We start from the raw sequence: 27,980 nt of genomic DNA, 5'->3' as shown, positions 1-27,980 counted from the left end.
ATTATTTTATTTAGCATTGTCTCATTTCAAAATGAGATCACCTGAACAGGATGTTAATACCAGGTGTAAATGAAGCCATATTTATTTATTTATTCATATGTATTGCTTTAGCTGTGATAAAATACTTTATATACTAAAGGAGAGCTATGTAAAGTGTGTCTGCTCTCTTGTAGCTCTTGGAGGTGAAAGGGAATCTGGTGAAGCTTCAGGTGGAAAAATGAAGCTCTGCTGGAAACCACTGAGCTACCACTGTTGATGCGAAATTTATTATCTATAAATTGATTCATATTGTCATATTTTATTGGATGCATGAAAAACGGTGTTGATGTGCTTAGCCAATAATTTTGGTCTGTCATAATTCATAAATAGCTTGGAATGTTACTAAGATGGTCACCAAATGGCCACCTTGCTTAAAGGAACTTGGTACCAAGTTGTTTCTTTAATTTAGTTTGTTACCATGAGCATAACATATAATTAGAAGTATAACCCTGTGCCACATGAAATACTTTGAAATTGCTTGCAATATATCCTGTATCTTTCATATAGTCCAAGATCTTTTTAGCTTGTTTGTGCAGCGGTGTTGTGTGTATGTGTTCGTGCTCTCTCTCCTTCATTAACCTGTATGGGTGTGGATCTGAGCTTCAGCAGATGTCTCTCTCAAGGGGGTTGGGTTTTATATTGGAGTTATACATAGCCATGGCTGAGGGGCTGCTGAGAAAAGGTCAGGTCTTAGTGAGCGAGTCTGATTATAGCTGGGAAATAAGTGCTCCACGGGGCTGATTGCAAGGAGGTCACCTCCACCAAGGGTCAGATTGAATGAGTGTGTCTGTGTGCGCCCTTTTATTGCATTATGTTTTTTATGTCTGGCGCCACCCTGTAGGTGGACAGAGTGACTGCAGAGCGTAGTTCGGTTCGGTCCATAGTGGGCCAAAAGAGCTAAGAGGCACAAGAAGCTAGGAAGAAACTGGAGGATGAGCTGTCTGTAGTCCAAGCTCAGCTGAGCTGGTGCCAAGAATGGAAACACGATGCTAAAAACACAGTGAGATTGGTGTTTTCACAATGTATACTTGATTTAATACTTGAAGGAAAATAAAAATATGAAATACAATAATACATTTACATAATAATATTTAAAGCATTTTATATATATATATATATATATATATATATATATATATATATATATATTATATATATATATAATTTAAAGGTTTTTTTATTAATCATTTTTGTTTAGTTGAACTGGAACTACTTAAATAACTAAAACTAAATAAACTGAATAAAATAAAATGAATAAAAATTATGTAGACATATTTAAAAATAATAGTAATGAAAATGGCAAAAGCACACTGCAACATTACTAAAACTTTAACCAAAATAAAAGTGAAAACAGAAAATATGAACAACTCACAATACTAACAAAAACTAAAATAATATACCAGTTTTTGATCTCCCTGTCAGAATATCAATGAGAGCTCATGGGTGCTATATTCTTATTCTCTGTGTTTTATGATTATCTGGAGCTTTAATCAGATTTCCTCTATTTGCGAAGCTTCTAATCATAGTAGTTTCCAGCATTGCTTGCGAAGCCTCATCTAGAATCAGACCTATAATTTATACACATGGACGTCATATTGTTTCCTTAAAGGCTTAGCACACACCAAAATGAAAAGGCTATCCTGCTGTTCCAAACCAAAATGACTTACTTTCTTCTGTGGATTATTTTAACAATATTTTCTATATTATGAAATCATACTTTTCCCTTGCATTGTCAAGCATGAAAAATGTCTAAAAGGTATCATAGAAGTTGTCCATATTTACGATACTCTATATTCCAAATCTTCTGAAACTTTATGGTGTGGAACAGACCAAAATTATTTGTCCATTATTATACTCCAGTCTCATACTTCACATATTTAAATATATTGTCTCAACAGAGAGAATGTCTTTCAGTGAATAGCAAAATCATATGACTTCATTTATAGCATAGGACTACTTTATTGTACTTTTTGTCCTTTTTAGAAAGAACGTAAGTCACAGAGTTTGTAACAACATGAGGGTGAGTAAATTATCATATTTGTCTGAACTATTCCTTTTAAAGTCATTATTTCTCCACTGCACAGTTGGACAATTGTGCCTTTTGAAAGACCTTCGTATCTGAGGTTAAAATAAGCTCCCGGAACAAGCCCATCTGCCCACAGATCACACACTTCCACACTCTGAACGGCCATGATTTTCACACAGATATGAAGCTGCGTTCATGATTGAAACTGTGGCCACATCATTACTCACCGGTGGTTCTGTGAGTGTGTACGTGTCTGTCTTGTGTGTTTTAATGACGCATACATCCTTTATCTGCAGCATGCACTTAATCCCAGCACTGCTTGCTCAGGAACAGATTACTGACAGCAGATGTGATGAGAGCAGAGCAGGGGAACCCGACACACACACACACACACACACACACCTCCGCTTCTCATTATGACAGAACAGTGCAGCCATTTTCTCCCTGCTCTGTTTTCTTCTGAGCTACCATTTTTGCTCTGGTTATTGTCTCCTTCTCAAAACATTTCTGTGTTTGATGGTAAACAATTGTGATGCGAATTTCATGATCTTTGTGCATGTGTGTTCACAGACTAAGCAGATCCAGCAGCTGGAGGAGGACGTGTCCAGGCTGAAATCTCAGCATAGTTCAGTCAGTCAGCAGGTAACTGTCTTCACTGGCCCACACTCTTATTTCTGCTATTTTGCCCCATCACACATCAAGTGTTACCCTGTCACTTGAACTCTTGAACATTTTATTATTATTATTATTATTGTTGGTCTTTTGCTAATTAAATATTGAAATCAAGAGATGGATGGAGCCGAGATCAGTTGTTTAAGGCACATCATATACTATACTCTTGGCAATGCCCTCAAGCAGCTATTTTGTTTCTAGAAACATAAGCTAAGCTTATATTTCAATAAAAACTAATCAAATGTAAGCAAATTTGTGATGCTGATCAAGTAAACTCCTATATACAGACAGTCAGTAACAGCTTTCTGTGCATGTTATTTAAAACACACAAAAAGTAAAGTTCTAAAATAATTAATAAAATAAAATAATGACGTGCTATGTTCAAAAATCTACTTTTTCTTCAGTACAAGCTTTCAGTGCGTACTTTAAATAAAACAAACAATAACTACAATAAAATACAGTATTTATATGAATATTAATATTTATATAACTTTTTTTTTATTTTATGACATTTTATATTAGCTATGCAACATGGATACATTTTCATGTATTTAGTTTAACTTGAAGTAGTAAAATAATTAAATCTAAAAAAAGAATCTAAAGCTATGAACCATATTTAAAAAAAAACAAAAACTAATAGCAGGTGAATAGCACATGATAAATCCCATGATATTTGGAGATCAGGTGATTGGCTCAAAATGGTCTACAGTGGGTATAGAAAAGAATCACCCCCCTTTAAAATAATCACATTTTGTTGCTTTGCAGCCTGAAATGAAAACAGACACAGTTTTTGTTTTATCCAGCTTTATTTACTCAGTGCAACTTATAACTTCCAAGTGAAAGATATAACACCAACATGTCAGAATTATTTTTTTAACAGAATCACTGAGTTGGAAAAAGGATCACCCCCTCCTGAAAATGACTTGTAAACCTTCTCAATGGCACACAAAGTCATTTGACTTTTAGCTGTGGTCATTTTGATCAGCTCAGCATGAAAAGAGCTTTCCTGGAGCATTTCAGTCCTTGGTAGTGCAACTGAAGCAAACAATCAACTATGGGATAAAATTCACTGCAAAAACAACTCAGGTAAAAAAATCACAACAAACACAATTAATGAAATGTGTATATATAAATTCAAATGATTTATCAATGGATATAAGCACAGTGAAGTCTATTATTAAGAAGTGGAAGGGATTTGGTACAACACAGACCCTCCCTGGATCAGGACGTCACTCCAAACTGGATGAAAGAGCCGGAGTAAACTGGTCAGTGAGGCGGCCAAGAGTCCTACAGCAACTCTGAAGAAGCTGCAGGAAATTATGACAAAGAAGTGGTCATTGTGTGCATGTGACAACAATATCACAAATTCTCCATATGTGGCTTGTATGGGAGCGCTGCAAGAAAAAAGCCACTCCTCAAGAAAGGCCACATGCAGTTGCCACTGAGCTTTGCCAAACGCACCTTCACATTCTGAGGCAGATGAGACTAAAATTGTATTATTTGGCCTCAACACCAAACGATATGTCTAACATAAATCCAATACAGCTCACCATCCAAATAACAGCATTCCTAGAGTAAAGCATGGAGGTGGTAGTATTTTCTCTGAAGCAGGGACTGGAGCACTTGTCAGGAAAGAAGGAAATATGGATGGGGCAAAATACCACCAAATTCCTGAGACAAATCTGATGCCCTCTGCTAGAACATTGTCAATGGAAAGAAGGTTTGCCTTCCAACATGACAATAACCCAAAGCACACACAAAAAAAACTGAGCACACAGTGGTTGAAGGAGAAAAAGGTGAATGTTCTTGCATGGCCTCGTCAGAGCCCAGACTAAAACTCCTCTGAAAATCTGTGGAATGACTTGAAGACTGCAGTCCACAAACGCTCACCATCAGATTTAACTGATTTTGAGCAGTTTTGCAAAGAGGAGTGGGTATACATTGCAATGTGCAAAGTTAGTAGAGACAAATACCAACAGACAAAAGGCTGCGATGAAACCAAAAGGTGGTTCAACAAAATACTGACACAAGGGGGGGTGATCCTTTTTCCAACTCACTGATTCTGTTTTTATGTATTTATTTATTTATTTATTTATTTATTCTGACATGTTGGTGTTACACCTTTCACCTGGATGTTATAAGTTGCACTGAGTAAATACAGCTGGATAAAACAAAATCTTTGTCTGTCTTAATCTCAGGCTGCAAAGCATCAAAATGTGATTATTTTAAAGGGGGGTGATTCTTTTACCCACTGCATGTTCCAAATGTGGCAGATTTTAAATCATGTCATTCAGGGTGGAAGTACTACCAGAATCAAACCTGCATTTCCCACATGAGCACCAAGGCTTTAGCGTTAACCACTAAACCACAATCCCAACTGTCTTGTGACTCCTAATTGTACTGAAATTGTGGCTCTCACACTTAAATCACAATCTCTGCCACATGACACCATGGCATGTCTTTCTTTCTTTTTCTCCCCACTCTTAAGTCTTTGATTCTTCTCTGGTTGAGTCTTTCTAACCCTCCGTCCTCTTGGGGAAGCAGTGGGGACGGCTGGCCGCTTGAGCCCCCGTGGAGGTTAATGGTGACTCGGGCTCCAGGTGGGAGTAATCAGCTGTGTGCAGTCCAGCGGGGGTCAGCGGGTACCAGAGCTCCCTCCTGGAGCCCCCCTCCTTCCTCCGGCGGAGGAGTGTTAGGGCCCGGAGAGTGCCGAATGATTGCTAATAAAACATTTGATTGAGAGGAGAGCGGAGTGCCAACCATAAACAGGCTGGATTCTGCCCTTTAATTTCACCATCTCCAGAGAATTGCTTTTGCTGTGCCGCAGAGCGAGGGTTATACACAAACAGTTAGTTGTCTAACCTAGAACTGAAGATCTAATTTTGTTCACGAGAGCGTGTGTGCGTGCGCACATTCGGGTTTTTGTCTATTTTGTGTTCCTGGGGACAAAAACTAAGGGCTTTTCATTTTAAATTCTCACTGCTGTAGATGCTGCCTCGACGCTGATAAGAAAAAAACAATCATTTCATACTGCTGAGAAAATTGGCGGTAGTGCGGCTAAGATGGCAACAGCCTTTCGCAGAACATGTCGGATTCTAATTTGCTTTTTCTGTCAGGTTGAATCGTGTTGCTAGGGTGTGTGCGTGCATGTACTTGGCTGCATGCAGATGGTGTATTAATGCACCATGATTTACTAAATGCATTTTTTGCTGCACTTCCAGTATATAATCACCACATTCCCCTGTAACGTTCACAACAACAACTCAGAATTTCTGCATAAAACACATGCTTGTGTGTGTGTGTGTTGGGCTCAGATGAAAGGTTAACGCAGGAGCATATATCAGACACTAGCGTGCAGTAATAAAGGACCGGCTATATAGCTGCTTCTCTCCTTCTGGGAACTGCACGCATTTTTATAACCTCACTGACAGCAAGATAAAGTGCTCATCCAATTAGAAAAATATTTGGACGCATACCTTCCTGTGAGAGTCCCTGGCTTTTTTATTCTCAAACCCATTTTATATGGAATCTTGGGTATTTTGGTTGTTTGTTTTTTGCTCCATGAATGCGGCACGTGTGTTTTTGCCCTCACAGCATGTGTGCTGTGTTTCTCACTTTAGAGGAGAATGATCGCATGCACCCATTTTTTGTAAGGGCTATGGTTGCACTTCACACTCACACATGCGCCCTGATTAATTCTTCTCCCTCATCCATATTCTTTCCTCCTTCTTTAAAGAATAGATGTATGTTGGGGCTTTTCTTACAGAGTGCATTAAAATTAAATTCTCTCTTGTTGTGAAAGAGGCGCACGTTAAAAATAATTGGATGAGGGAGAGAACAAAGGGCTTCCTCTCCCTTGCGTGGCTGCATGGGCCAGCGAGGCGTTAATGCCGCGCCCGCCGCATTGTTTGGCTGTCTGCAGCCGTCTCCCCAGCCAGACACTCAGCGCTGCTCAAGTCACTTTTAATGTCTGATAATCAAGGTGAATTTTCAAAAAGCTGCCATTTTCAAATGATGGTGTATATATTATGTGGAGATGGGGATATTGAGGGACGGGAGGGGGCCGGCAGTGGGCAGCAGGGCCATGAACAGTGAAAGAGAGACACCTACTGGTTGCGTGCGGACCTGCCGGGGCACTATGCACAGGGTGTTTGTCAGTTGCATGACAGACGTGTGATTGGCTTGCATGTAAATCGTGTAGCTTACGTAAATGAGACAGTGGAACATGGCACTCAGAGAATCACGGTTTCTTTATAAACAGTATTATTTGTAGTACAGATCAGTGAAAGACAGCCAGAATGTATGAATATAAATAAAACCCAATAATGTGCTTTTCCAAAAATAAATAAATAAAATGAAATAAAATAAAATTGTGTACATTAGTTAATGCATTATTTAATGCATTTGCAATCAGGTAGAAATATACCATTTAAGCAACTTGTTAAATATGTATTGGTATATGCAGAAATCAACTACTTTCTGTTTATAAATTTGTGAAATAAGCATTGTATATTGTTAGTTCATACTAATGTGTTATCTATGTTAATGGACCTTATTGTAAAGTGTTTAATTAAGTTAATTTAGCTCACAAACACACTCTTTTGGATAATGTTTTGTGCTTGGCTAGACTAATGTGTGCTTCTTAATATTTAACACCTTTATTTGTCATTGACATGTGTCAGCCTCTCCCATGAATTTACATTTTTATTTAAGCAGTAAAGAGTCAGCCATTCGCCACTTTACATGAAGCTCTGTCATGCTTTTTATGCCAGTTTCACACTTTTTCATTTCAAAGAATGGGGCGAATTCTGGGACGTACATTCTGGAATTGGGACAAATTCTTGTTTCCAGTGTTATTTCAGTATCACTGAGATACTATTATAGTTTTTATTAATATTTTGAACCCATTTTTATTTTCTGTTTCATTTTATTTTAGTTACATTTTAGGTATATATATATATATATATATATGTGTGTGTATATAAATATATGTGTGTGTATATATATATATATATATATATATATATATATTATATATATATATATATATATATATATATATATAATATATATATATATATATATATATATATATACATATTTATATTATATATATATATATATATATGTATATATATATATATTATATATATATATATATATATGTATATATATATATATACATATTCATTCAGTTAATTATTTCAGGTATGATTTTATAACAGCTTATGCTTCTAGTATGAATGAGGCAATCCATTAATACTAGCTTATTTGAGGAAGTAGTTTGTCCAATAGCATGCAAGCATTGGGCATAATCGACCAATTGTGGCATATGAGAAGGCAGGATCTACAGAAAACGGTCAAAGCAATTCTAATATGCGTACATACAATGTATGAAGACATTGATATTTGAATATCGATACAAATCCCAGACAATTTGACAATTTAGATATCTTGTCCAGGAAAAAGGAGACACATGGTCACCTTAATAAAACCAATGCAGTTTTTTGTAAATGTGCATCTGTAGTCGTTCATTACCGTGTTAAAGTCCCACTTCATTATATAAGTATGTAGCAACCAAGCTCTGTTTCCCTATGCATCCTTTTTTCTCTTTCTGCAGTGCTTCTGCGTTCTCATTTTTCACCCCAGCGTGCACCACACTGAATGCTGCAATACATTACAGAGGTGAAGGTATGCAGCACGTAGAACATAATAAGTGTGTATTTATTTCCTCCAGACTGATTTTCTCTCCACTGGCTTAGAGGCAGGAGAGGAGAACAACCATCTGCAATGAGCTTGATGTATCAGATTGCACTGTTTTTTTGCTGTGTAATCCTTTTTATTACTACATTGTGACAGTTTTTGCTATTTTTTGGCTTGTATGTGTATTTGTACATCATGTTTCAAGCAAAAGTCTCTGTGGTGATGGACTGAGGCGACTGAATACAAAAATGGGATGGGAGCCTGAAATTGCTGCTGAGCTTCATGAGGGCCGTGACAGGACAGGGTCCAAATGCATTATCTTCTCCATAAGGCCTCAACTAGTGATAAAGATGGAGAAAAAAAATAGTTTGTTTTTTGCCGTTCTTAGAAGAAAATGGACAAGTAAAAAGCCTTTGGTCCAGTGTGTCTGTTTTTGTCATTGATTATGAGAATGGTTTGTTTTAAGATGCCTCTCTTCAGTGGACTGACTTAATGCACCGGCAGAGCGGGAGAATGTGAATGAGGAGGACAGGAGCCTGTGTCTTCACTTCTCTTTCATGAAGAGGCCACTGCGGACGTGTCGTGCTTCCTGAGAAGGATCCTCGTTTCTGTGCATGTTTGTGACTGTGAATGTGGACAAAAGTATCTTTGAGGCACACAAACATTTATAAACAGAAAGGGAGGCTTTTAATGGGTCATAACATAGTGTTGTCAAGGGTATTTGTGGCTTCAGTACTAGTGGATGAGACTCTGACCTGTTGGTCGACTGTGCTGCTTAGAATCATCAAAACAGGAAGTTGGCACTCATGTCATGTCAGAAGATGCAACACAATATTTTTCCAATAGAAAGTCATTGGTGCATCCTCACCGAAAGCAAAAATGTAAAAAACTAATAACATAACTAATTAAAACAAATTTGGTGTATAATAGTCAGATGTGTTGTGGGTATATGGACCAATTAGATTTCACAATGGGCGGAGCTACCTAGTGGGATCCTGCATAAATTTAAATCAAGTGACCTGTTGTGTGATTGGTCGGGTTCAAGTTCATTTTTATCTATTGTGGTACATAGTTTAGCCATATGATCTGTTTTCTTCAGGTCTTCTGGATATAGCAGTGTAAAAATATATCAGATTATTTTATTACTTATTAACATTTAGTTTTATAAGAAGCCGAAAGCTTGATCGGGGTGCGTTTCCCAAAGGCATCGTTAGCCAAATATGGTCGCAAGTCCCGTCGTCACCAACACGGTTCAACGATTCGGTGTTTCCCGAAACCATAGTTCAAACGAAAATTCACAAACAGCGTTGCAAACTTACGTGCTTGGACCTACAGCTCTCGACCTGTGGTTAGAAGCATAGTTTCTTGTTAGTAAGACATACATGACCCTGGACCACAAAACCAGTCTTAAGTCTCTGGGGTATATTCGTAGCAACAGCCAAAAGTACATTGTATGGGTCAAAATTACAGATTTTTCTTTTATGCCAAAAATCATTAGGATATTAAGTAAAGATCATGTTCCATGAAGTGTTTTGTAAATTTCCTACTGTAAATATATCAAAACTAATTTTTTTTATTAGTTATATGCATTTTTAAGAACTTCATTAGGACAACTTTAAAGGCGATTTTCTCAATATTTAGATTTTTTTTTTTGCACCCTCAGATTCCAGATTTTCAACCATACATCAATGGAAAGCTTATTTATTCAGCTTTCAGATGGTGCATAAATCTCAACTTTTGAAAAATTTACACTTAAGACTTGTCCGTGGGGTCACATATGGGCTTAAATAAATATGCTCTTGGGTACAATAAGAGAAGCTAACATGCAGTACAATCTATATTTTCCATTCTATCTAAATATAAAAGCATTTTAATCTATGTATTTTTGCACGTCCTCTAAAAGTGCTTTTTTTGAAGAGTGTGCATGTGCATAAATACCAAAGGGAACCCCGGAGTATGACATAAGAGGGATCCCGCGTTGAATCAAACATCAAATAAAGCAAAATGCCAGGGAACAAAACATAGTAAATTAGTCATCAGGTGCCATGTTCAATACAGCAGCATCTTAGATATTTCTAATCAGTTATATAGCAGAAAGTATTCCTCCACCACATGCGTGTGACATCATTAAGAATGGCCCTATGTTGTCGAACTAATGTTGTTCAAATAACGGAGATGTGACCGTGTTCGGGAAACAATCGTGACTAGCTAGTTTGTTTCCACAACGATGCATCATACTATGGTGGTTAATCAGTGAGTTATGGCATTGTACGGGAAACGCACCCCAGATTAGCCAAACGCTGCTTTTTTGGATTATAGTCACCAAATATATGATACAGTAACTGCAAAAATAATTCATGTTTTCAAACTCTCCCTCCATCTGCCACTGTTCTCACACCAAACTCGTGCCATTGGTGTTACTGTGTTGGACTGCAAATGTGCATGGGCTATGGGTTAAGTTTAGGGCTTTGTATCGAGTAGGTAGTGATCTGTGGCAGTGGTTTGGAAACAAGTTATTTTATTTTTTATTTAATTTTTTACAAAACAGAATGTGTGCATCTCTGTTGCGGAACTAAAAACCATGTAGAGTGGTAGAGTTAATGCCAATATGGGCACAGTGCCCACGAGGAGGCAGTGTGTGGCCTGAGTCCTTCCTCTCTCTCTCTCTCTCTCTCTCTCTCTCTCTCTCTCTCTCTCTCTCTCTCTCTCTCACAACCACACACACACGCACACACACACACACACACACCACACACACACACACACACACACACACACACATTTGACCCGTTAGATACAGGTATAAGAGTCAGAGCCCTGTGCTATCCATCCATCCATCCATCCATCCATCCATCCATCCATCCATCCATTCTTCTATCTATCTATCTATCTATCTATCTATCTATCTATCTATCTATCTATCTATCTATCTACCTAACTACCTATATGTATTAATATATATGCAGTTATTTCGGAAAAAATAATTAGTACTAACACTAAAAATGTGTTTCTTCTCAGAATGTTGAGGTATGTTTTCCCCCATCCCCCTTTTCTCTTTCTCATTCCTATTTTCTGCTCTCCTCTTTGTATCCTTAAAATATTCCGCACATCTCGCTGCAGTTCTGCATGACAGACACCTCTAATATAATCTGTGTGTCTGAATTCTAATTTATACCGTCAGGATAAAATAAATAGTCTGCAGTTAATTATAGGGAGCTAGCGCCTGCCTTTGCCCGAGTGATTTATGAAGTGCATGCAGGCATTCTCCAACACATTTTTCTTAATTTATTTTTAATCTGTCTTTCTATTAATTCTGCAGCAAATGTCTTAATGATGTGCGAGGTGTGTGTTAATGAGAGCAGGTGGAAAGAGAGGAGCTGGGGGTGGGGCACAGGGGGTCTGGACCTAACAGGACCACTCTTAAACCCCCCTCCTCCACTCCTAACCCCAAAAGCTCTCTCTGCCCCTCTCTTTCTCTCTCTTCATCTGTTTGCTTTGTTCTGTTGGCTCTGAGGCTGTCAGTGCAGTGTTGTAATACACAAAATGCCAGTAAAAATAGTTATACCATGGAGCAATGATAGTATAAGATGATTATACTGTAGTACTTTGATATATATCTATTGATTACCATATCTAAGATACTTTATACAATACTATGCTGTATATCCAAAAACCATGGTATTACTGTACCATAGTGGCATGTGATAGGCTGAAATGTCAGGTGATAAAAGGCATTTTGAGATTATCAGCATTTGCCAATATCACTTTTGCATGATAACCTAACAAATAATTAAAATTTGCAAAATTCACACCACAAAAGTTGAGGAATTACCTTTTCACTGGTTAACTTGTGCTTTGTCATACACAATTAAAAAAAAAAGAAACTTCTGCCATCATTTACTCACCCTCACATCTTTCCAAACCTGTATGACTTTCTTTTTCTGCAGAAAACACCAATGAAAATATTTTGAAGAATGTTGGTAAAGGTAACCAAACAGTTTTGGTGACTATTACTTCCATTGTGGAAGAAAGAAAGAAAGAAAGAAAGAAAGAAGGAAAAAAAAACACTTTCTCATTTCTCTAAATATCTTCTTGTTCCACAAAAGAAAGAAAGTCAAAAGAGTTTTGGAATGACATGAGGGTGATTAAATGATGACAGAACTATTCTTTCAAATATGGTTGAAATATAGCACAGAAAATTGAAAAATAACTTTGCAAAATTAACAGTATTATTATTGTGCTGTATATGCTTTCCACCATCTTTAATGTTGATATTTCGACTCCCTTCCTAGCCAACAAAACAAAAAATTAAACACTCCAAATTAATACAAGACATATATACATACATTAACATAAATTACTATTATATGACTCGATTTGAAGGCCACATAACTATGATTTTATGTACAAAGATTACTGTTATTTGCAATAAAATAATAGACAGTAATATTTAAAGACCACAGCTTCTGTCAGCTAGCCATCATTAGGCTCCTATTGAAATGAAATTAAACATGGGTATTATGATGCTTTAGGTACTGTTAAAGTATCATAAAATATGATTACGATATCATGGCAAGCCTATTTTTAATAAGATAATTTTCATGAATGTTGTTGTAGACATGCTATTCTTCCTGAAATGTGTTCTATTTTGTTGTTCTATTTGATGCTTATAGTTTTATCCTCTCATTTAAATGGAATATTTTTAGTATATTCCAATAATATGAAATAGTCTATTGCTTTGTTCCAAAACCTATAATTGCTTCTGTTGCATTTCCCATGCACTGTGTGTATGATCTGGATTTACACCATTCCATATCAATCACTTATGAAGTTCCATTTGAGTTACGGTTCTGCCTTAGAGTGCCTATGTAGGCTATGTAGGCAATAGGCAGCGAGGCAGCTCACTAGGTTTGGTAACAGAGCTTATAGATAAGCATGTCTCTCTCAACACATCTCCTCAACACTTTTCTCACATCCTCTACCATTTCTCTCCCCCATCTGCCTTCCTTTCATTTCCTCCTCACAAACAGATCCTTGGTGAAGCAGCTAAGCGTGGACGGCTGCGGCGCAGCTCCTGCAGGAACAGAGGGATAATTTAATTTATCTTCCTTTTTGTCTCTCCAGTCTGCTCATTTTATTCACACACAGATCATTACACACCAAGACCCCATTTTCATTTCCTACTGTGTACAGACGCACACACACACATGGGCGCATGGCTTTAACTAGGCTGGCAGGCCCTGGCCTGGTGCTGCTGTCGATCGATACCCGCGCTCGGATAGGAGAGATCCGCACTGCTTTAATAGGTCCTGCAGGTCCCACCATAAAACACCTCTACAGACCTGAGGACCAGAGGCTTCATAAATTTCTCTCTCTCTCTCTCTCTCTGTCTCTCTCTGTCTCTGCAAGATGGAGTGGGACTGAATGCAGCCACATGGGGCCATGCTCGGCGGCACAAAGGCTCATCAGAACATGTTTAAGTGTGTAGCTTAAAAAGTAAGGGGAATGTATTTATGGAGTTGACTGGTATGAACATATATGTTTTCTACTTTAATTTAGCGCAGAAAACTATTTGAACTACAGTACCTTAATCAGCAAGAGTTCCATTTTATAATAATAGTGGTATCAGGACGTTTGGTTCTCATAAGTTAATTCTTGCACCAATGTAGATGGAATACCATACTAAAAAACTGTATGGAACAGATACAACATAACCAGCGAACAATGTAAAGACTCTTAAGAGCTGGTTCTTGTAGGTGAATCATACTGCGTGAACAGTGATGCCTGATTCTTGAGCGAATGACTCTTAAGAGCTGGGTCTTGTAGGTGAATCATACTGCGTGAACAGTGATGTCTGATTCTTGAGCAAATGACTCTTATGAACTGGTTCTTGTAGGTGAATCAAACCGCATGAGCTGTGATGTCTGATTCTCGATTGAATGTCCCTTATGAGCCGGTTCTTGTGGTGAATCATAAAGCATGAACAGTGATGTCTGATTCTCAAGCTTATGACTCTTATGATCTTGGTCTTTTTAGTGAATCAGAAAAAACTTATGAATCAGTTGGAGCAGTTTCTCAGTTAGTCTTACTCGCAAAATGCACGTGGCAATGTGTTCTTTTACACGTGAGCAGATCAAGATCCAGTGTTTTCAGAGCGGCTCGGTTTGCAGTAAATGCTTATTAATTATTTGTAGTCATGTTCATATAAGCACAAAATGTTGGACCAGTGTGTGCATCCCAACAAACAAGCACTTAAAAATGCATTTTAAATTGCAGTCACAATTTTATCAGGTGGTTTCCAGGACTAAATGGTTGCTTGGGTTGTTCTTAAAGGTTGCTAAGGTTTCCTGTGTAATTTCACCTAGTCATCTGATTGTAGGGGTAGTTGGTGGTTGGGTCTATTTTTCTTTCACATCAACAAAAGATGTTGATCACGTCCTACTCGGTGAAATTACAGCCGCCAAAATGCATGCCGTCTAAGCTGATATTTTCAGCAGGGAAAGCTTGACTGTTGATGAGATGTTTGTAAGACGAAAAGCATTTGTAGCTGTAGAGGTTCTCCAAGTCCCAGCGTGAATCATTACGAGTGATTTTTACCTTCACAACGCTTCGCAATAAGAACGCACGCAGTCGTGATTCGGGGCGTGAAGCACAGTGGGCTGAAATGAGGCGCGCTGCTCTGGAGCATGTGAGATTGGATTAAGAGTTACACTGGCAGTAAAAGGAGATGGCCGCCTAGCATCTGTTCTCCCTCTTTCCTCCTGGCCCTCAGGCAGCGCGAGCATTATACAATGTGTGTGCGCCTGCATTAGCCAAACAGATAGCTACCAACTTTAATTGCCTCTGCATCCACTTACTCACCCCAACGCCCTTCAACCTCATCCACCCATCCAGCTTTCCTCGCCCGCGCAAATGAAAGAGCGAGAGGCGGGAGATGGAGGGAGAGAGAAGACGAGCATAATTACTTATTTTAGTGGACTGCCGTAGAATACCTCTCGCCAAATGACTCTAATTCCAAATGGTTAACAAGAGCCGAATAGAGCCGAATCCGTGTGACAGCAAATTGCTTTCCCATTTGCAGCCTTAATGGCTTTTCATACTTTGCACTTCCAATAAGCAGTAAACTCGGAAATTAATATTGCACGCTGTGTTATGATGCAAATGGGAAGGAGATAGGAGAGCTGTACCTTCATGCAGAAAGCTCTGATTAGATCTGTAATTGCTTCACTCAGATTTTTTCCCCCTCTCGCCCTCCGTCTTTCTCGTTCGTAACTTTCCGATGTATTTATTGAGCTATTTTGAGATTTGCAATTTCACTTATGCATCAACATTGACTGCACTTTTGATTTGTGTCACGCTGTGGTTTTTGTTTTCAAATCAATGCTAATCAGTGGTAATTTGCCAGCGGCGTGGAGACGCTCATCCTGGGGGTTTAATGTCTTTGCTGTCACCTTTAAGGTGTTTGTCACACATTCTAGTCAGAGCAGCTTTTTAAAATGAAACAGAATAATAACAGGAGGCTTGTAAATGAGGCACGAGCGGTTTTAAGGTGTCATATTGAAATGGACGTCACTCGCACGTATACAAACGTTTCACGGTGAATAGACAATTGCGTTCGCCGGTTTGAAGATGTTTGCAAAACACTCTGAGGTGACGTGTTAATGGCGGTACTAATGAAAGCCTGAACTCTAACCGCTCGCTCTTCTGCCTGATTAGCACATGCGTCTCACATTTAGCTGTGCTTGATTAAATGTAGATTGCTCTAGATGAAATGAAATTAAATTTTGATTAAATAACATCAGGGCTTGAATGAAGCGTGTAAATGTGTAGATAATGTAAATAGGAAGACTTTCCTCTCTGCTGGGTAAAAGAGACATCCGACCATCAAACTTAAAAAAAAAAAAATCACTAAAGCAAGCATCACTATGGTAGCTCACACAAGTATGTATCTTTTGGGGTGGGGGGGGTAATTTCTTGGACTAATATATGCGATTAATTTGCAGTTAGTTAGATTAATTAGCTTGTAATTTAAAATTTTACTCAAATCATTTTCACACACACACTCACACATACATGTGTGTGCATATATATATATATATATATATATATATATATATATATATATATACGTACATACATACATATGTAAACAAATTCACACACATACAGTTGCTCTACAATACTATATATCAGCTTGGTTCTTGGCAACATTCTCCTGCTTTGGGTGGAAAGTGTACTGTACTTTAAGTTCTACTGCTCCAGATGCACACAACCAGCTGACCTTTGGACAAAAATAGCCAATACATTCAGCCTGATTATCTTAAGAATTTAATCAGTTAAAGAGGCCAATTGTCCTTTGTGTCCGTCTTTTGCTGCCAGGCCGCTGTATTCAGTGAGGCTGATGGAAGGGGGGTCACCTGACCACTGCGCATGTACTCTGATCCCCTTGCACCGTTTCCATGGCAACCATCTCTTTCTAGTGCTTCTTGATCCCATTTCACTTGTCACTTCTGTAATTGCCTCAGAATTTCCCTGTCTGGGAGAGTATTGGGAAAAATGATGATGATGACAATAGTGATAAGACAATATTTATGGACTGTGCATCAGTGGACAGCGGATGGAGAGGTAAATTCAAAGAGAGACACTGCTGGAAAACAGATGGCCGATGGTTTTACATGGTGGTCCTAGCAGGACATTTCTGGTCATTAGCTGATCAGCTCAACTGAAGATATGGAAAACCTAGACACTGCAGTGCGGGGAAGGTTAATAACATCAGGTTGAAACAAACACAATCTAGCTTACTGTAATTACACTAGGGCTGGGCAGTAGGGGAAAAAAATAATATATATATATATATATATAATATATATTATATTACTATACTATATACTGTAGCTCATATTGGCTGTCAACATGATTAATCCGGATTCAACATCGCTAATGTAACGTTTTGTTTACATAATACATGTGTGTATACAGGTGTATTTTAGCAAATACAACACATGCAGAATAGCTATTAAGAAGATACATGTTATGTTTATATATTCAATTATTTGTATAGATTAATAACATAAAGAATATAAATATTAATGTATATACCTGTAAATCTTTTCTAAATACTAATTTATGTGTGTGTTATTTTTATAATACATAATAATAGACCCTGTACACATAAATAGATATTATGTCATTAAACAAAACTTTATGCTGATTTATATAATATATATTCATATATATGACTATATATATTACTATACTTATTATCATACTATGAGATGTTGTATAACGGTTTTTCAGAACAATTCAAAGTAACGATTTCAGGTTTTATAGGATTTATAGGAGAGATAAGAATGAGAATGCTGGTTTTAGGCATGTTTATTGAATGATAATGAAAAGAATGATAAGGCTGATAGATTCTCTATTCTCTGTAGTTTGTTTTACAAAATAATTACTTTTATGAGCTGGTTCTCTATAGTGAATCAGAAAGATGCAACATAACCAGCTTAGCCAGATTCCAGAAATGAATCACTCTTGTAGGGCTGGGCGATATGGCAAATCTAGATTTTTTTTCAGAACGTTTGACCGATTCTCGATTTTTGACCGATTCTCGATTTTTACGATTTTTAACTAACTAGTCAACTTGAAGATGTAACCACATGATTCAAGTAACTTGTTCTTTATAAACCCTCTAGTTAAAGAAATTTCTATTTTAAGTGCACCACACATGAAGTTGTCAACATAATGTAAATGCTAAACAAATCACTTGTTAACGTTAAATATCTTTGCAAAAAAGATGCATGAGCTACAACTACATCTTCTACAAACTTGTCTTATAAATATTATATGTTCAGAAATAATACAAGCAAAATGCTTTAAAAAACATCAAAAGTCAAGGTAATTAAAATTCAAACTGACTGAAGGTATAACACCAGCAGACTATTATTAACTAGGCTATAAATGTTCTGTAAAAACAATAAATAGCAGCTTTCAGCCTGTCACCATGATGCAAACGTGAAATTTTTAGACATACAATAGTAGTTCTTTATAGGTTTTTATTCTGCTTTTCCACATTTTTTTCTATGTAAACATGGACACGTTTGACTGTTGTGCTTGCGTGTATTGCATCTCATGCATGAAACGGCATTCTAAAAATGTGGCGTTCAAGTTAAAAGAAGTTCAACTCCCATCTTCCTGCATTTTTTTCCTATTCCACTGCCCACATCGCATCTTTGTCAACACAAAAGTGTCAAAAAATTTCTAAAAATTTTTCTAAAAAAGTGTCTAATTCTAACATTTAGTAATATTTCTATTCAAAATCATGATTCCTCAATTTATAAAAAATTTAATCGTGGCAAAAACATTAAATTCTATCGAAAAAATCTGGAAAATTGCCCAGACCTATACTCTTATGAGCCGATAGCTTCTTTTAATGAATCATTAAAAAAAATTATATGAATCAGTCCGAAACACATCCCTGTTTTCTTTTGGTGATATATGTAATCAAAATGGAAATTATAACAAATATATATCTGAAAGAATCTAGAATCAGGAGTCAGAATTAAACAGATAGCTTGTGGATTTTAATCTGAATTAAATCATTAAATATAGTGTATAACATAGATTAATCATGACAGCCCTAATATAATATCAGTATCTGCTAAGGATAATAAAGTTGAAATTAACATTTACTAATGTAGGGTGAACTCAAAAATGAGGGAGAGCTGGATCCAAACGCAGTGAGTTTGATAGGCAAAGCAAAGGTACAAATTAATTCCTCAAGGTAACAAATCCAAGATGGAGGAACAGAATGAGCACACCAAACACTCAGCCTTGAAAACAAAAGTTCACCAGACAGGAAGCAACATAAAAGTCCTCATACAAAACAGAGAACATAAATGCCTTAGAAGTATTTTTCGTTCTTAGTTCATGCTAACTAATGTACTATAGTTAACTAATGTTAACAAATGGAACCTTAATGTAAAGTGTTGTAAACTCATTTTTATTTCAAATAAATTCAGTGATTTCGGAAGACTCCTGAAAAATGCATCATGGTTTCCAAAAATATATTAAGCAATCATTGCTTGCTGTATTTAAACTTCGGTCCTAAACTGTATTTTACAGTAGTAGCTCATTTGAATAGCGATTTGCCATATACATTTGCTGTGTACTTATCTATATAACTATTAAAACATCTTAGAATTTAATCAAATCAATTAATGTGTTATATTTTACACACTGATAATAATCCATTTCTTGAGCAGCAAATAAGCATATTAGATGATTTCTGAAGAATCATGTGACACTGAAGACTGGAGTAATGATGCTGAAAATGCAGATTTGATCGCAAGAATAAATAAAATATTTAACAATATTTATGATAACAAAAATTTAAATCAAAAAATCAAAACATTTAACAATATTAATAAACCACTGGATTTTTAATCAAGAGATGCAGTCTTGGAGAGCGTATGAAACGTCACACCAAAACATTAAAAAACCCTACCTAGCCAATTCAATCCTAAAAACCTTAGACATCAAAACATTGAGTCTGTTTCAAAAGATTCTAGTGCTTTCCTGATCTCTTGTCACTATTATTGTCTTCCTTCAGTGTTTCCAGCCAGACTCCCCTGATTCCTTCCTAAGGCCATTAGCACTAGCGCTCTGAGTCTGAGCTATGTTTTACCCTTGAAGCGGTGCTGCACGAGTCTCTGGGGATTGATAGGCAGAATATCAACAGCAGGAGAATAGAGCACCTTATGCTTTCTAATAACAGAGAGATTCATCTACAGCTACTTGTCTTTCTCCTTCGCTCCAGATCCTGTAACCTTTTAAGACAAAGTTCTCAAAAAAAAAAAAAATGTTTTTTTTTTTTTTTTTTATTCCGGTGGAATATTTCAAAATTAGGCAATATAAAAAGTAAGAAACTGGCTCACACATTCGCCCCAGGGGGATAAAACAAAAACACGAAAGTCGTGGGCATGCTGAATTTATATTGTGTGCTTTCAGGGGGAATGTCAGTGGAATTAATTGATTTGCCCGCATTTGTCAGGAAAGAGCAAGTGCCTGACTCCAGCCTGTGTTATTAAAGCTAATACCTCAGCGCTTTACCACCGTGAATCAATGCTCTATAAACGTGTCCTTATGATGTAATTCCCTAAGATTTATTATTCAAAGTGTTGTTGATGGGTGCTGGGAGGCCCCTTCATTCATCCCTCGGCCCCTGGTAGGTACCAGCTGTGTTTTCATTGTCATATTTATTGGAGTCACACGCTGCTGGATTCCACTTAGAGAATGGCACAAACGGGATCGGCTGCATGTCCGGAGTGCCTCTGGACACAAGCTACTGTCCTTCAGGACAGCTGCAGGGGCTGCATTCCATGACAGCACAGTCTTCGCAGCCCATATGGCACCTCACAGTGACCACCACCATATTTCACGTTGGTACTGTTTCGTTTTTCCAGATGAATTATGTGATGAGAGCTCGGGACACACACCGTCCAATTCAACTTTTGATCGTCACTCCACAGTATTTTCCCATATCATAAGATATATGTCTGGCATATATGTTCTTTGGTGCTGAAGCATGCGTTTTGTCTTCGGAACTCTATGCATACCATTTAACTCTCTTTCTTATGTTAATGTGACCTTACTGGGCGAAGTGAGGCTTGCACACTCTCTGGAATCATTGTTGTGGGGTCTCTTGGACCTGGGTCTAAGAATGTCATCGCAATTTTTGATGGTAACTTTGGTCAGCCGGCCACTCCTCGGAACGTCTTCTCACTGGCTCCATGTTTGTGGCTGTGTGAGCAATGGTATCATCACTGTAATGTTCTCTGGAGTCCCCAAAGTCTTTAGAAATGGTCTTTAGATCTCACGTTGTCCGCGGAGATTACCAGTCCCTCACAGTGCTTGAATCTTTGTCAGTTCGGCCTTGTTTCTGAAGTTCCTATTGGATCTCGCATGACTGTCTCGCTTTTTGTCGGTCTTTTGGTCTCTTCACGTTGTCACAGGTTACTTATAAGGAGCTTTCAGCGACAGTGTGCAGTATCAGGCGGGAAGGTAACATTGTGTGGCTAGATGAACCTCAGGTGTGATAAACCCAGTTTTACACAGGGGGGCAAAACCCCTTCTGTCCACAGAAGTGGAACAGTTTTGGATGTTTTGTTTTCAGAATGTTAACTAAATGCTGTGTGTTTTAGTGTATTCTCTTTGACTCTATTTAAATTTGTTTGATGAGCTGAAACAATTAAGAGTGCCCACACCATGCAAAAAAACTAAATAAATAAAAATTACGATCGGAAGGGCGGCAAACAAACAGCAGTGAATATGCAAACACCACACTTGTTACAAGGGACAGCCGCACATGTCTGGATGTTCTGTTACTTAAGCACAGCTTAATAACCCTCTCTCATTATCAAATTGTTCTTACTTAGATGTCCTCTGCATTCTGTTTCATTCGCTTGGGAAAAACATTAAATTGTTCAACTTCAAACTAAGTTAATTAAAAGAATGTAAAAATCAGGAGGGCTTTATATCACACTATATAAACTATGAACAATATTTGCCATGTGGATTTTTTAAACTGACTGTCTCAATATATAAATAACAATAATAAAAAAAAAAAATCACAAAAAAAAATACAGTTAAATCAAAAATATAAAAAACAAAAAATTAAGCTAATTAAAGCACATAAAACAACATATTTATATTTCTTTACATATAATTATTTTTATTTTATTTTACTTTATTTTATTTTTCAGACATTCTCACTCATTCTCTTTGTGGAATGGGCTGATCATGACAATGTAGAAGAAGATCTCATCTTAACCCATATAACCTGACCAAACATGGGCAAGTCAGTGAGTCCACCCTCTTTCCTGCTGCGAGGGTTCATACTTACATTTCTCTCCATTTTATTGATTAATGTTTTCTTTTGGAGCGAGACGGTACTTTTATTGCTTTGGCTTTTGTGATGTGTTTTTGTTTTGGCTGAGGATTGCGGAGTGCGCTCATATATCATGCACTTCTGCACAGTTTGCCCTCGCTAGCCTGTGGTGTTCGTCAGTAATTAGACCAAAGTCACGGAGGTGGCCGAGTTCAACCTCTTCATTAAGGATCACTCTCCTCACAGCAACAGCTGTAAATGGAAAGAGAACTATCATTCAGAAGTGCTGGGTGGAAATGTAAAATAAATGTACAGTGAGATCCAGAAGTCTAAGACCACACTGAAAGTCTGCGGTTCAGAAACTGATACAGAGCTGGAAATTTTAAACAAATAACATTATGAAGTAAATAGATTTAAATGACAAAGTCATTCTGAATTTTATAGACATGTTAAATGTTTTCATTCATATCATAATAAAAAAAAATAAAAAAAAACATATTAAAAACACATCAAAAAACAAAAAATAAAAAAATTCACCAAAAAATAAAATAGTATCACCACCACAACATTTGTTTTTTACACTCTCAGAAGTTAACTTATCCACTAACACTGTACAACAGTGGACATACATGCACATTATGTTGTTTTATTTTATTTTATTTCATTTTGTTTTTAATTCTCAAAACATCTCAAATGATGTTGTGTTTAATAGCATTTTATTTTTTTTTTTATTTTTTTTTTTTTAATGAAATGGCCAACCCCTTCATCTTGTTTTTCTGGGCTTGTTTTGATTTGATAAATATAATTATTTACTTGCTTTTTTTTTTTTTTTTTTTTTTTTTTTTTTTTTTTTTTTTCATATCTTAAGGAGTCATGGTAAAATGACTCACTGATTGATTGTTCATGGTGAAGATGATGCCATAACTTCCTATTTTAATGATGGATTTTCATAGTTTAAGATGGATAGTCTGAATCAGGGACAGGGGTAAAACAAGTCTATACATACATGTTTGCCTTTGAAAAATAGCAAAAAGTAATAATGAAGGCATGATAAAGTAATTTCTTCATATATAAATCTGTTAGTTTTAATAAAAGAGCCTTGGGACCCAAAGTAAAAAAAAAAAAAAAAAAAAAAAAAAAAAAAACCAGTAAGTGTTTTGTTGGAATCAGCACAGCGCATGATTCATGAGTTTGGCCACAGGGAGAGCTGATGATGTCACGTCTGAGGGCGGTTCCCCCGTGTGTCAGTTCACCGCGTGTGTCCAGGTTAAGTGCAGGTGTGTGTGAGAGCACTTCGAAATGGTGGTTGTCTCTTCCCCCTCTCAGGGACCCGGGCAGAGCTTTCACAACAGATCTTTATTTACAGCACAGGAATCGGAAACGGCTGGTCAATCCATTTAGCCTAAGGCCACTGATTTGTTCGTATTTACTGCAACACCCAAAGAAAAGCCGAGGTATTTTTCCCTCTCTCCTTCCTATTGATTCGGCTCTTAGAAAATCTGCTCTGCTGTCTAAACACTATTGATCCCACTGCTCTCCTCACCAGCTCTTGCACCAATGTATAAAGGGACTGGATGAATTGAAATTTCATTTCCGACAACTTATTCCTTTTTTTTTTTTTTTTGACCGAGAAGCAAGACTTAGATCGTCGCTCAGCGTGGGTCAATAGCTGCATGAAATCTGAAGGTAAAGGTCAGAAGAGGTGAACTGTTCTACTGTTAGTTGAGGGTCTGTACTGTATGTGGCGCAAAACTGTAAGGTGCCTTTGAATTTGGCCAAAATTAGGTATCATAGAATCCATTTCCTTTGCTTTTAAACATTTGTATGACCCATAATGTGTGTGTGTGTAACTACAGGAATGGTGTTGGCTCCGGAGGGCACAAGAGGACCTGAAAGCGAGAGAGGAGGAGTGGAGGAAAGAGAGATCCTTCCTTCAAGAGCAGCTCGATGGTGTCAGAGAGGAGCTCCACCATGCCAAACACTCGGGGTACAGCCAACCAAAACTTTCTTCTCCTTAGCATGAGAAGTAATGGACCCTTTTCACATTCCTCAGAAATGGAAGTTGTTTTAGTTGGGTAAACTACTCTAGTGGCGAATGGAAGCTACAGCAAATATAATGGTTGTGTTGCCATTTGCTCAAATAGCAAAATACAAAATCTCTAGATTGTAATAAGTCGTGTTAATTATTTTCCTGCCATTGAAGAAATTTTCCATAGTTTATGATGATGCTTTCCCACCATTGACAAATTATTCCAGCAATCACTGTTTTCACTGTTATATGGTAGGGGGCGCTGTTACAGACCTAATGAATGAAGCTAGAATAAAATTATTTGTTTGTTTTTTGTGTAATAACATTTACATTTACATTTACATTTAATCATTTAGCAGACGCTTTTATCCAAAGCGACTTACAAATGAGAACAGTAGAAACAATCAGATCAACGAGAGAAACAACAACGGTATACAAGTGCTATGACAAGTCTCAGTTAGTCTAGTACAGAACACGTAGCCAGGGTTTTTTTTTTTTTTTTTTTGAATATGATAGACAAGAGAAAGAAAAGGTAAGTACTAGTATTAGTTGGTTAAGTGCAGGCGAAAAAGATGAGTCTTTAGATGTTTTTTGAAAATGAGTAAAGACTCAGCTGTTCCAATTGAGATCAGGAGGTCATTCCACCAGCTGGGCGCAGTCCAGGAAAAAGTCAGTGAGAGTGATTTTGAACCTCTTTAGGATGGCACCACAAGGCATCGTTCACTTGCAGAGCGCAAACTTCTGGAGGGTGCATAAGATTGAACTAGTGAGTTTAGGTATGTTGGCGCCGTGCCAGTGGTCGTTTTGTAGGCAAGCATCAGTACCTTGAATTTGATGCGAGCAGCTACTGGTAGCCAGTGTAACCTGATGAGGAGAGGAGTAACATGAGCTGTTTTTGGCTCATTGAAGACAACCCCCGCTGCTGCATTCTGGATCAGTTGTAGAGGCTTGATAGTACATGCAGGAAGGCCCGCCAGGAGAGCATTGCAATAGTCCAATCTGGAGAGAACAAGAGCTTGGACAAGAAGTTGGGTGGCTTGCTCTGACAGGAAGGGTCTAATCTTCCTAATGTTGTATAAGGCAAATCTGCAGGACCAGGTCGTTGTAGCAATATGGTCTGTGAAGCTTAACTGATGATCCATCACAACTCCTAGGTTTCTGGCTGTCCTGGAAGGAGTTATGGTTGACGAACCCAGCTGTATAGAGAAGTTGTGATGAAACGATGGGTTAGCTGGAACCACCAGCAGTTCAGTCTTAGTAAGGTTGAGCTGAAGGTGATGGTCATTCATCCAGCTAGAAATGTCACTCAGACAGGCTGAAATGCGAGCAACTACCGTCGGGTCATCTGGTTGGAATGAGAAGTAGAGTTGAGTGTCATCAGCGTAGCAGTGATAGGAAAAGCCATGCTTCTGAATGACAGATCCTAATGACGTCATGTAGATGGAGAAGAGAAGCGGTCCAAGTACTGAGCCTTGAGGAACCCCAGTAGCAAGTTGTTGTGACTTAGAGACTTCACCCCTCCAAGACACCATGAAGGATCTATCAGAAAGGTAGGAGTTAAGCCACTGGAGTGCGGTTCCAGAGATGCCCATCTTTCTGAGGGTGGACAGGAGAATCTGGTGATTAACAGTGTCAAAAGCAGCAGACAGGTCCAGCAAATAACAGAGGCTTTGTTCTTTCTTTTGAAGTATTCACTGTTTACATACTCACACTACAAAATATTCTGGGGGTCATGAAAGATTGAAGAATATTATCAAATATCAAATATGCTGCCACTGACTGGAAACTTAAAAATAATACTCTGGCGGGAAAAGAGTTCACACGTTTTTTTTTTTTTTTTTTTTTTTTTTTTTTTTTTTTTTTGTTTCTTTGTTTAGTGATATAATGCATCATTTAATCTGAGGTTTGGTCATGGTTTAACTGAATTAATTCTTTATTGCAATTTAAAATTATGTTACTTTAAAAAAAAGCCGAAGACACAAGTGGAATGGAATATTGTGGAATGTAAGTGGAATGTTGACAACAAACTTTGGATAAGATTGCATAATCACTCCCTCAGACGTTGTGTTAGAAACACTTAAGCAACAGCGCTAACTAGTTTTCTGTCATTTAATGCCAAGGTTATATAACACAAAGTATAGTGTTATAAATGTACATAATTTTTTAAATAATGAAAATATAAAAAACTAGCTAGATTTACGAGGTTAATAACTGTGGAAAAGCATCATCACAGTCTGTGAAAAGAGTCCACGCTGCTAAAAAGGGGGAGGCCCTGTTTTAATTATCATAAATATTCACATAACGACCACGAGCCCATCCCACCTTCCATTTCCAGCTCTTAATGTTGATGCATATTTTAATAGATTATCATTACTGCCATCATAACTCTTATTACGGTAAATGTAATTACCAGATTTACGGCAAAATTATTATTTTCGTCCCCTGCAGCCATTTTGCTCAGCAAACCCAATTTTCCCCCCTGTTGTAAACAGGCGGCTGCTTAGTCTGCGACCCCGTCCCAAAACGTTGAGTCGTTGATTAAGATAAACACACAAACCGGCTACGTCCGTGCCTGTACAACACTCCATCTGAATTGCATATCCGCACTGCTGCTGAGATTGTCATAAGCCGTATTAAGAAAAATGGTCACGCGGTTTGACACAAATTGGAAAATGACATTTGGAAAGCGCCGCTGCGGTGGAAATTAGAGATATTAAAATTATAAATCAATGTCTGGGTAGAAGGGACAAACGGGAGGCGGGGGTTAAAGGTCCCCTCATGACTAGGCCCCGCTCGGGCTTTGATTGTTCATCCACTGTCCACTCATAAAGAAAGAAAGGGAGGATATTATGTCTTTTCTATGGAGTCAAGTCAGCTCATTTAGCGGCTCCCACGCCGCAACCTGCTAATGGATCATCTCAAAGGTGCGATATGCATTATGCAAAGGCATCCGCTTGACACTTTTAACGAAGTCTTGCCTCCCTGTGCTTCTCACCTTCAGTTGCCTTTGTTCATGTGTGTGTGTAGGAAGAAGAGCATCGGCTGAAAGTGCTGCAGATTGATGAACTCCAAAGAGAGGTTGACAAGACGCTGGCACTGCTTGAAAAGGAGAGAGAGGTCAGCGAAACCCTACATAATAGCCTCCTGTACATGCACTTTGGGGTGCACTTTTACAAAACGTAGCTCCGATTGCCTGTGAGCTTGAAGTTCACACTTCTTTATTTGTCATTTGTATTTCTTTTAAAAAGTAAAAGGCTCCCTGATGGTTGGGCCTGCTGGGTCTCTGAAATCCTTGACACGTCTGACCCTTTTTCGTCTCAAGACTTCCGCTGTACTCTTGATGGTGCTCAAAGCTCAGAACACAGCAGCGTGTTATACACAGCACAATAAAATAGAACAGTTCGCCACTTTTACACGTTGCTATATTTCTCTTTCTCTACCTCAGCTCTCCTGAGCTCTGATCATCTGCTGCTTTCTGTGATGGACCTTTCATTTTAAGTGCCACAGCATTGGTAAAGTTAATGCACAGGTTAAGAGGAAGAGGAAGCTCAGGGGTCATACTAAGTACAGTTTCTCAGCTTTATCTCCACACCATACGCTGTAACTGGGGTAGTACCCTAAGGTAC

At 37.8% G+C, this 27,980-nt stretch overlaps 1 protein-coding gene across 4 annotated transcripts in view; it reads left to right on the top strand.

The window, feature by feature from the left end:
* The window catches only part of LOC122145693 (WD repeat-containing protein 87-like), a 40,241-nt gene that overhangs the window by 6,354 nt on the left and 5,907 nt on the right, over positions 1-27,980 (top strand). For all 4 annotated transcript variants that reach the window (XM_042761105.1, XM_042761104.1, XM_042761102.1 and 1 more), the window contains 3 exons: positions 2,636-2,707; positions 24,182-24,312; positions 27,382-27,471. In XM_042761105.1, coding sequence (XP_042617039.1) covers positions 24,184-24,312; positions 27,382-27,471 — 219 coding nt within the window. In that variant the 5' untranslated portion in view covers positions 2,636-2,707; positions 24,182-24,183. The remainder of the gene's footprint in view (positions 1-2,635; positions 2,708-24,181; positions 24,313-27,381; positions 27,472-27,980) is intronic.

Source organism: Cyprinus carpio, chromosome A7, assembly GCF_018340385.1.
Source record: "Cyprinus carpio isolate SPL01 chromosome A7, ASM1834038v1, whole genome shotgun sequence".
Lineage (NCBI taxonomy): Eukaryota > Metazoa > Chordata > Actinopteri > Cypriniformes > Cyprinidae > Cyprinus > Cyprinus carpio.
This window is presented reverse-complemented; position numbering and strand designations above follow the sequence as displayed.